At 44.9% G+C, this 11,507-nt stretch overlaps 1 protein-coding gene across 1 annotated transcript; it reads left to right on the top strand.

Moving 5' to 3' along the window:
- Nucleotides 1-977: 977 nt before the first annotated feature.
- On the top strand, nt 978-7,895 carry LOC116430202 (uncharacterized). Its single transcript, XM_076368308.1, has 6 exons — nt 978-2,286; nt 2,350-4,861; nt 5,039-5,146; nt 5,262-5,477; nt 5,957-6,277; nt 7,522-7,895. Exons 1-6 carry the CDS (start codon nt 2,213-2,215, stop codon nt 7,666-7,668), a joined length of 3,378 nt encoding a protein of 1,125 aa, XP_076224423.1. The 5' UTR covers nt 978-2,212; the 3' UTR covers nt 7,669-7,895.
- The last annotated feature ends 3,612 nt before the right edge of the window (nt 7,896-11,507 follow it).

The following is an 11,507-nucleotide window of genomic DNA, read 5'->3' as shown; positions in this document are numbered from 1 at the left end:
AGGCGGACGGTGTTAGCGGTCGGCCGTTGCCAACCGATCTAGCGATTTTCCGCTTCCTCTTGGATTTTATTGGGGATCTGCGAGAGTTTTGAACCTAGTTTGCTGGACTGTTCGAGACGGATTCTCGTTTATATAATCGATTGCGAGTCGATCGCGACCCAAATCGCTGATCAGGGATTGTGGAAGTTGAAGGCGGACGATGTTAGTGGACTGCTGATCGTTGGATACGTTCTTTGTGGATGTTATTCGGAGGATAGGGGATCGAAGTTTGTTATATTGTGAGGGAGAGATTCCGATTTGCCAGGAATCGGTGAATTGTTTGCTCGCGGAAGAGTCAGTGGAAGATGTGCCATTGGACCGATGTCAACATGAGATCTTGGTGGATCGTTGCGCTGATAATGACGTTTGTTTTTCTACCGTCCTCGGCTGATACAGAGATCATCGAGTCGCTGTCGAAAGAGTCGAAGAGGTTCGTGCGTTTCAATACGGAACAGAAGACTCAAGCTGGATCTTTCATCAACGTCCCGATAAAATGTCCACCCGATAGAGTCCTTATTCAGAACAGATGTAGGGCTACGTTCTGAGTATTCAGTGTTTGGTGAGTACTTTCGAGATGATAGAGTAACGAGATTTAGATTCATGGGTATAGAAGATAGAGGAAATTTTGATAGGATGCAGTAGGTCTGCATTCTATCAAAGCGTCGATTTTTTATGGGTTTACGAGAATTTGGAAACATGAGCCGCGTAGTTTGATCTGTGAATGATTCGTTTGAACGGAAAGGGAAGAAAATGGAAGCTGTCTTTGATGGCTGTTTGCTTCAGAGTTCAGTGACCTCGTTAAATAGAAAAGTGGGAGATATAAAATATGTTGGAATTCTTGGAGATAATAATTTGAGTTAATTCGTTTGAGATGTTTATAAATAGAATCGATGAGATAAGAGTTTGTAACCTCGTGTACTGTTATTTCTGTTCTAGGTGTCTGCCATCTGATCAAGTACTGTCATTGATTCATCTCTGAGAGTATACGTAGCAAATAGCGACAAAAGATTCCCGTTTAACAATTCTCAAGGATTAGTTGAACTATTATAATTAGAATACTAGGCGTAATTCGGAAATAGCAGTTAAGATGCATGTTAATCGTAGTAGTAATGTAAAAATCAAGGAAATACAAAAGATTTCAGAAAATTCTTCACATTTCTTTGATTTTTAAATCTTCGTTATTAATCGTTGCACTTGTATTCTCTAAAGCCTAGAGGAATTGATATCTCACTGTTGAAATCGAGATCGTGATCTATATGACATGCGTCGGTAAAAAAGTTGCAGAAATAATTAATTAATTTCACATAAGAGAACAATGACAATAAATCAGGATTTATGGACAAAAACAATAGAATATATGAATATTCGAAAATATACATTCAAATAGTAAACGTTTATATAAAATTATCGACGGAAGATAATTTCTATATTAATACACAATGGATAAATAACGATGCACATTAAAAGTAGTATTTCAATGATTCTTTGAGTCCAACTTAATTGAATTCTCCACTCAATTTTACACTGACAATGCTACGTAGCTTGCCATCTTATCAACATATGATTTTGTATATATGTTACATTGTTAATTTAACTACCAACGGGAGATACGATAGATTCGACATGCAAAGTAAATTTTTGTCATATTGCCCGAAGATCACGTCGTCCACAACCTTACCAACAGAAGTACAAATAATTACAAATAAATACAAATAAATAAATAGAAAACATGTTTTTATTTTTTTATTGCATTATTCTATATACTCGTAATCTCTTATAGGCATTTATCAGAATATTAAACGGAATTCGAAATTTTCAAGTACAGTACCATACGAATACTAAAAATGTCCACAATTTATTTGCGTAATGTAAACGAAAATCCTACCGTTCTTCGAAAAATTGTTATAACAGGAAGAACTAAAGCTGTCACAGTATGTAATCTTAAGTCGATCCTGTTTCTCGTCGGTAGAGTCACGTAATTCTCGAGCCACGTATCGTCGGTAGAAACCACTCGTAACGTAGAAATCTCTTTTACCAACGTGCTCGCGCCCTGAATAAGTCGGAATTTGTTTGGTCGATAGTGGAAGCAACATTAGTGAATATTTGTGACTCGTCACGATGCGGGTTAAAGAACCGGATTGAAAATTAAATTGTTTCTCGAACTCCAAGAAAAATGAGTGAATTATTAACGCAGCACTGTAAGGACTATATTAAACCTCGGAGGAAAATGAAGCTCGATGGAAGAAGGTACGCGATATTAGAAATATGTAATTTTCTTTTAGTTTATGAAAATCCTATTTCTATTGGCAGATGGGAATACCCGATCCCGAAATCGACAGGATATTGGGAGAAATTCTGCGACGATGAAGAGAAGAAGTTACTCGTAGTAAGAGATCCTTCCAATCTGTCCTACAACTCCTTCTTTAAAGAGCATTCTAAACTTCTTAATTTTAATACTCGTGTTTCCAACAAATCGTCTAATATAATTCCTCCATTGAAATCTCGCGCAGATAGATCCATAGACTCCGAAAGCTCTTTGCACAAATGGCCTCCGAGATCAACAGTGAAGTCGAACAGACCTCGCAGCAACGATAAAAAATTATTTCCGAAGTCAATATTAAAGGTTTCACCTCAAGCTCCTTCGAAAAGTCCAAGCTCATCGTACAGTCCAACTCCAGCGAAAGTTAAACAGATTCCAAAGCTAGACAGTCTGATCCCCGATTCCGACCTCGACAGGATTCTTCCCTGTAAAACCGGTCGTGTTGACTCCAGTATCCAAAACGACTCAAAAGCAGTTGAAAATTCCTCCAACTCGTCTCTCCCAAAATTGGCACTTCCCACCTCAAGCTTAAAATCAAAATTACTAAAAACGAATCGCTTAGAATCAGCTGCGAAAGAGATCCTTCCAGAAGTGAAACTTGAATTCTCCACGAACGATCTGTTAAACGCATACAAGAAAGCATCGGGGCAACAGGAAGAGAACGGTCGGAGGCCAAAGGAGGATCAAAGCTCATTAAAATATTCCACTCGGAGTGCTTACAAGGCGCTGAAGCGTGTAACAACGAACAAAAGATTAAACTTCGATCCGGAAACCGTGTTCGAGCCGAGTTCGCGTTCGGGCGAGGAGGGAAGGGTGAAACCGAACGGATCCGCGGATGCAGGGAAACCCGGAGGGACCGCCGGGGAATCTCCGCGGTGCAAAAAGTCGCTCAAGGGTTCGCAATTCGCCGGTATCGGTGTTCGACGCGAAACTTCGAAATTGGAGGCGTCGTCGTCGACGATTCCCTCGGGGTCGCGTTCCACATCAGGGCCGAGTCCCCGATTCGCGCGCCTCGAGCCGTGGGAAAGTCCATCTAGCCGCGTTCTGTCATCGATCCCGAAACTGTCCGGCACCTCGCGCCGGCAGCAGGACAGGTGTTTAGCGTGTATACATAAATCATTCGGAACGGAGCCGGAAAGAAAGATTTCCATGCCACTTACAGCTCTGCGGAAGATCATAAATCCCGAGAAGATGCCTGTTGCGTCTTCCCCGCGCGTGTCCGAGGACAGCGACTCCATTTCCCTCACTTTGCCGGATTTCGAAGATGAGATGGAGAGAGTATTGAGTGATTTGCCTCGGGAACTCGACGAGAGGAAGGTGAAGTTCGATGAAACGCGTGCTGTTTCGGGTGACGGAACTGTAATGGAAACTCGAGACCGAGAGACGCGCGAGGAGGCGGCGAAACAGAGTGTCCCGGATTCGGGATCGCTGAGCTCGGAGATTACTCGGAAAGACGACAAGCAACGATGTAACGAGGAGTCTCTTTTTCCGAGCGAAACTTCGACGGACAAGTTCGAACGCGTCCCGTCTCTGGAGCGATCGAAACGGTCTCCGTTGTTCCACAGCGGCAGCTCAGGTGAAGAGGACTCGCTCGCGGTGTCGATCGACGAGGATCAATCGAGGCCGAGGTATTTGGCGGCTTGCCACGCGCCGACCGTTTTCGAGCCCAGTCTCGAGCCCCTGAGGGCCTTGAGGAACAGAAAACCGACGACGCTCCAGGATCGCATCGCCTTCCTGGAAGGCTCGTCGCTGAAGAAGAGCGCGTCGACCGACGACGAGGACGTTCGGGAGAAACGGACGTCGACTGGCAGGAATGTCCTCGATAAAGCTGAAACGAAGAGTAGCGCAGCGAGGACTCTGACGAAAGCGAAATCTGTGGCGGGTGGTCTGATGCTGGACGTCGATCGAGCCGCGAGTAGGGAATATATTTTGAAGAAAGGGAGCACTGTCGCTGATTTCAGTGTGCCAAGGGTTAACGAAGAGGATTCCTCCCGCGAGGCGAAAGATACGTCAGAATTGGAAGGTTCCATGGGAGAGAAGGTCGATATTCCGAAACTGGTAACAAGATTGCCACTCACCGATCCGAATGAAGTTATAGGGATTTTAGAGGGTATCCAAGAGTCGGCTGCAGTTATGCTAGAGAGGTTGTGCAAAGAGTTCTCGGAGCGTCTTTCGGGAAACGTTCCCAGCGATGACTCGGTCGCGGCGAGTAACAAGAAAATGATTACCAGCCTGACGAGGTTGTTGGTAGACGCTAAACGTTATTTAGACCCCGGCAGGTTCCCCTCTGACTTGGTGTTCTCCTCGAACCAGCCTCCCCCGTGCAACCCCCAGCTCCTGAAGCGAATCCTGCCCGAAAAATCCTACAATCTCATTGCGCCTTTGCTGGGATTGCCGGTCTCGCATCCGAGGCGGGAGACTCCGCCGGAGCAGAGCCGCCATATCGATCAGAGACGTGTCAGCGGGGCGACCGACGGTGACCGCAGTTCGGCGTCCTTAGAGGCACGTTTATCCGTAACCGGTGGCGGGCGAAGGGAGTTACAGGAGGAAGAGGACGCGCGAGAGGAGGATGCGTTCCTCTAAATCGCGGATCGTTGCTGAACCAGGCTATTTATAGTTTAGCGAGTCGCTCCGGTTTACCGTGTCCTTTCAAAGACGGTTCTTTTTATAATTATCAAGGTGCACCCGCCGACGCCGGGAGACAGGGAATCACTCAATGGCGAGGGGAAAGTGGGTCACCGCAGATACAATCCTTACGCTCTATTTCTGAGGAAACCGAGACGCAAGGTATTAACGGAAAGGATTACTTCGGGATGATGGGGCAAGGATGAAGAGGAGATTCCATCTTTCCTCCCCGCCGTTCCTTTCTCACCTTACTTTTTTTCTCACGCGTGCGCGTTAGGTGATTACCTGGCGCCCTTTGGAAACAGCTGATCTGGAGGGCTACGACGCGAACGCCACCCTCGAAATGAGGGCTAACAACATTATGTCGGGGATATGCGAGGACTTCTGCAGGTGGCTCGACACCCTGGGCGGCGGCGACAAGACCGTCGACGAGGAAGCGCTGAAGGACATGTTCGAAATTGATTTCAACACGGACGCGTGCAGGTCGATGCAGGTGAAAGAGATACCCGCGCGATCCGCCCGGACGGTTTTCAGCTTGTTTTGCTCGCTCGTTCATCACCGGCGAGCCTCGCTGTTTATTTTGGCAGGTGTTTACAAAAGCGGGGAACTGATTTGCAGATGCTCCTTCTGATTGTTATTTTATTCCATCATCGTTTTCATTCGCGGAGTTTACCGAATTCGGTTGCTCGCGGACGCAGCTCCCGCGAGTCGGCCGACGCGTCGATCGTATGGATTTTCCGCGTTCCCTCTCGGCAAGTCGTTCGCCTCGATCGTCATTCGGGAGAATAATATTTGGGACAGTTATCGATTAGACGGTGCACTTTCTGCTTTACGCTATTGTTTATTTTTCCGCACTGCGTTGAACTGTTTTTATTCTACGGTTGTCGGCTTACGAAAAGTGTCTCTGTTATAACCGCATTTCGAGTTTGTATGCGTTCCTGGGAAATTTGGAAGCTCTTTCTATCGAATCAGGTGTTGGTTCAAGAAGCGCCGGTGGTGCCGACGGAAGTAGCATTAACAAGAAACACGCCAGGCGCGAGTAAACTCGCCATGACGAAGAAACACGTGATGAAAGACGCGAAAGCGGAACATACTCCCGCGAGGACGACTGCCTTCGGAACCGCGGTACCAGGGGAATTGCAGTTCCGCCCGCCGAAAAATCGAGTTCATACGAACTGGCTTCAATGCGATCATGTTCCGACTGATCTGGAAACGATGGACGTGGTTTGGAACGGTATCACGCATTTGAAAAGCGTCCGAGGATTCGTCGAATGGCTCCAACAACACCCGGAGGTAATGCGAACGTCAGTTATCTGTGAAATCTAACCCCTTCAAGCTTGATTTTTGTATAGAATTATGTTCGCGTATCTAACAACAATCGGCCGTCATCGAACGCATCGCCGGCAACGGCGTTATTTTGAATGAAACAGTAGTAGCGTGCTACCTTTCACAGAAATAGTGAGAAAAAATGACATTTCTTCCGTTTTGTGGCATTCTCATTTTGTCGAGGTACCTTTCAATTTGAGAATAACAGGAAGCTTATTATTAAAGCATATGCTCCCAGTTTTTCAATGATATTTCAAATTTAGATAAACTGACAGACTGGCGAGAGCAGGATTTAACCCTTTGCACTCGAGACGCGACTCTCAGTCACTTCACGCATCAATGCGTGAAATATTGAAAAAAAATAGCTTTAGTTCCCTAATTCACGTGTGATTTCTTGATAAATTCATTTTAAAGAATCTCGTCTACATCTAGTTAGAAAGTATTGATCATTTCAAGTGAGAAACTTTCGAGTGCAAAGGATTAACCTTCGTAAGCCAAATTCACGATTAACCCGTTGCCCTATGATTTATTTCTCAATTGTGATTGGCACAACTATCTTATTACTAATCATTTATCAAGGAACAAGTTTCGATGCTTATTCTATGCCTTTGTTCGAAAGATGAACGATAGATAATAGAAAAGTAGCATTTAATTTGTTTCAAAGGAACAGATAGATTCATCGGGTCTAAAATTTCCTTCACGGTCTGGCGCGGTATTGCAGGTCAAGGGGTTAACGCTGAGAAGTCACTTGAATGCTGGACATATTTCATACGAGAAGCTCGTCCAGCGTTTCTCCATTTGCTACGATGATTTAATCATCTTTTAGTTAGCGAAACCTTCCAACGCAGCTCGTACGGACCGAAATCGGCTCGGGTCCGTGCATTGTCGAAAGCTACAAATCGGCGACCTGGTTGCGGGATTCACGGTAAACGCGATCTAACGGCGCGTACAGTAACGAACCGATTAATAGAACTGCGCTCGGGAAAATTCAGCGAATGGAGGGGCCACTCGAAATATTACCGGTCGAAACGCGGACGATCGCTCGAAAGCGTCAGCTTGTCGCTCGCTCGGTGAATTTGTTTGCGAACGGACGTTTGCGTGCGCCGCGCGCGCCCGCCGTTTAGAGGCGGACGATAATTGGAGCCATCGCTTCCGAGTATGGCAACATTATGCCGGGACGCATCGAAATCCTCTTACCTTCTCTGTTGCAGGTTCCGCCGCCGGATCCTTTAAAGACGCTCGTATTAATGGATATTGAAGCTTTGAGGCAGGTAGAGGACGACGAAGGGTTCGCTCATCTCGAGCTCGATATTTATCAAATTAAGAGTCTCAGAGTGATAGACACCGTCAGACAATGAACAGACGAGGATCCCCCGCGTCGTTTTACGCTGCCGATGCTCGACTTAGTCTTCGGCGCGCACAGTGGAACATCGATCGTTCAATTTAACGCCTTCGCGTATTTGCGACGCGCGACGTTCTGTACCTCGAATAAAGAACATTAACTTACTCCCGCGTGTGGTTTTGTGACGACATTCTTCTCCTGAATTTAATTTTCATCTTTTAGAAACGACTTATTGCATTTAACCTCTTGCGCTGGGAATTCAGAGATTTGGAGTCGCGAAGAATTTTGTTTTTACCTATTTCTGTGTATTTTACTGTATATTTTAGAATGAATTAGAAGTCCGTGAAATTTAAGTATCACGTAATTAAAGCATCTAACGGCAGCTCCGAAATTCTGAGCTTATCCGCGGCTCTCGTCGGAAGTCTGGCAAGTATCCTGGAAACGTAAGAATCCGAATGATTCTATGAACAACCGTTAATCGGAGTACAATATCTGGAAAAACACGGGAGCAATTATTCGACTCGTCGCCGCGCGATTATCGAGTTAGGCTCCGCCTGCTGTCCGCGAGCGCGTTTCTTCCGTTTCAACTTTACAGCGTTAAAACCGAATGATCCCAATTCCCCGCGTAATTTCGCAGCTCGCCTCGGCGCTTTCGTTTCGTCGCTTCGGAACGCATGAATATTTTAATTACGTTTGATTGCGCGGCAGTAAATGTCGCGGCGCATACGAGATGAGCGTCAAAAATGAACAGGCGACGCGCCGGCCCGCAGGATCTCTCGCCGCCTCCGCGCCGCTTATAAACGAGCGGAACGCGTCCGTGTAACCGATACGACCGGCCGATGACACGACGTCAAAAGCACCGGGCTCCGCGCCGAACGGCGGGGTAGGGGTCAACCTCCGCGGCCTCTACGAACCCGCGCCCCCGGAATTTCTGACGGACCGTCCGGTATCATTATTTCCGCGAAATATCAGGCATCGACCGTGTCCCGACCGCGCTTCCAGCCGGATAGGAAACACGGGAGCTGGACAAAATATTCCGGCTGTTTATTCGCGGCCAACGGCTTCCGTAAATATGCCCGTAACGTTTAATCCGGTTGGGTGAAAGGTCGTTTTATATTATCCGATCGGGCGGTCGAGTTTAGAAAACAGTTTGCGTTGTCCTTTTAGACACGTGTGCGGTTAACTCTTTGCACTCCGTAGGCTCCTCTCAGTCGCCATTCGATTTGGCGCAGAAAAACTGTGGAGTATAATGTTTAACCCCTTGGACTGTGATCTCTTTCTCAACTCGGATCGATACTTTGTCATTAATAATTTATTGGGAAAAGAGAAAAATTCTAAGCATATATTATGCCTGTATTTTCTTCTAAGTATAATAGTTGATTACAGAGGTATAATATTTACTTTGAATTCGAATGAACTGAGTAATATGTATATTTGTTGAATCGTGAAAATCTTCGCCACGAGTCTCACTCGTTATAGGGCAAGGGGTTAATGTTAAGTTTCCTCTGATGCATTAATATGTGAAATATTAAAATACAACAGCCTCTTTCTTGAATTTATGTACGATTTCTCGTGAAGCTAGTTTCAAGAAATGTTAACTATATTCTGATAACTTCTTGCTGCGATTATTAAAAAGATGGGATGTTTCGTTGAAAAATTATTGAATAAATTGATTTAGTGATATTTAGAGTTAGAGTTTTTATTTAGAGTTTTTCTAGAGCAATTTGAAAATGTCAATTAGACTGCTAAGCAGCTCTAACGTTAAAATTGTCCTGGCAAATTGTGTTCACTTACCTGACAACAAAGCGAACTCCTACGAACGAACCGGTAACAAGACGCGTGTTTTCGGTCAGTTCGACGTGTTGCCGAGGGAATTTGTTTTTCAAATATACGGCCCGCCCTGACTCCCGAATTCCAGTGACACGGTCAAAGTGTTGACGCTGGATTTATGGGAACCTGTCAATCCGACGCGTATAAGATTTTATAAATATTACTCGACAGAAGGTCGAATCGATTCTGATTGACGCAACTATGCGAGAAGGTAATATAATTTTTCGGTTTTGAAACTTCAGACCTATATAAATAATTACTATATATATTAACTATATTATATACAGTAGCTATAAGTAGCTACTTTTGTAGAAACTAAAATTCACCCTTTGTACTCGAGAATATTTTTCTCAACAAATATTCATTATTTTCTCATTAAATATCAATGATATGTATCACAACTAACATGAAGAAACACCTTGTATAAATTAAGTGACAGTTTATTTCGATGTTCCATGTGTCGTTACATTATATAGAATTTTATATTGAATTCTAAATTTATTTTGTTCGGTCGAATCAAATGGCAATGACTCTCAGTCACCACTTGATTACCTACAGTGAAGCTATAAAGTTTGATATTTAATATTATACTTCATATAATGCATCAATCTGAGAAATATTCCAATGAAACTACTTCCAAGATCATTTTAAACATCGACTGTTCGTAAGACATCAATAATTGCGAAACGAATCGAAACCGATGATTTTGACTGTAGTTCTACCGTGAACGTGGATAAATCTATCGGTGATTCGGCAAGGTGAAACCGAAAACGGGGAAGAACGGAAAAATGATTTCTCGCGTCGGATGCGCAGGAACGGTGCACCAGCAGGCGCGTAGCGCGGCCGACATTCGCCGCCGCGAAGGAAATGGAAACGAACGACGCTTTCAGGCGAGGCGATAATAAATCCCGGTTCTAACGCGGCCCGATGTCAATCCAACCTGCGATCCCATTGACCGTGGAACGAATCGTCCTCGTTATTGCCGATGTCAATAATCCCAGCCGCCCCGCATAATGCAAACAAGACGTCGCGGAATATTGGAAATGTATCACAGAGCCCGGCCGCGGCCCGTTGTTGTTGTTGTCTGGCCGCGACAGCGAAGAAACCGGGATCTTGCTTCGCGACTTGAAGCCTGGGACACCGGGGGAAAACGAATCGAAAAGCGGCGGACACATTGGCCACTCCGAATCGGCCGCGTCCGCGATTTATACGGGAAATTTCGTTTCGCCTCGGTTCCTCGACCCTCCTCAATGAAAATTAAATATTCCGCTCACAGGTGGTAGCGCGATACCTCGACGTTCAGTCACAGAGGCGAACCAGGCTTTTTGTTGAGCGTTTTGTTTCGAGCTCCCATCGCGCGCATTAACGCTATAATTATTAAACGTGTCAAATCGCGAGTTTCAAAGAAATTCGAGAACGCGAGTCCGTGAATATTTTTAATTTCTCTTTCTCGAAACGTTAGGTTCTTGACAGTGTCGCTATAGGAATGAACTGTTAACCCTTTGCGGACGAACGTCGACACTATGGACAGATGAAATTTTAATGTTTGGAATGGTGTGATTAGTCGAACAGCGAGAGATCAGTTCCCTTTCCTTTCTATTAAACTTTCGTAAAAACTCCCATGTACTGGAAACAGTTTTCTTCATTAAGCAGAAACTAAAAGGTCAAGATTCTTCGTAATAGCTCTACTATCTTTCTCGTATACATCCAACAAAATTCGGTTCGTCCACGTTACCGAGAAAATTCATAATTAAGTTCACGTGAAAAATAGTGTCACCCAAGTTTGGGTGACGTGCAGTCGAAGTGTTAATTAAGCAATCGATGTATTTAGATTTCTGCTGGATGTCTTGTATATTTCGAAGAATCCTCGTCCGCGTAGGGTTAAGCTATCGAAGACGTTCGGAGTGCGAGGGGTTAATTATATTCGAAAAAAGAAAGTTCGGACATGAAATTCTCGTGTCAGGATGTTTTTGTTCGTTAACGTTGGTCTTTACGCCAGCCTTTCAAGGGATTTCCCAGGAGGTG

The sequence above is a fragment of the Nomia melanderi genome, chromosome 6 (assembly GCF_051020985.1).
Source record: "Nomia melanderi isolate GNS246 chromosome 6, iyNomMela1, whole genome shotgun sequence".
NCBI classification, from domain to species: Eukaryota; Metazoa; Arthropoda; class Insecta; order Hymenoptera; family Halictidae; genus Nomia; species Nomia melanderi.
This window is presented reverse-complemented; position numbering and strand designations above follow the sequence as displayed.

Bases quoted from the DNA above. Each gene is read 5' to 3' on its own strand.
- LOC116430202 (XM_076368308.1), top strand. From the start codon at position 2,213: ATGAGTGAATTATTAACGCAGCACTGTAAGGACTATATTAAACCTCGG. The intron at 2,287-2,349 runs GTACGCGATATT...TTCTATTGGCAG, and splicing joins ATGAAGCTCGATGGAAGAAG to ATGGGAATACCCGATCCCGA. The intron at 6,278-7,521 runs GTAATGCGAACG...TCTCTGTTGCAG, and splicing joins GGCTCCAACAACACCCGGAG to GTTCCGCCGCCGGATCCTTT.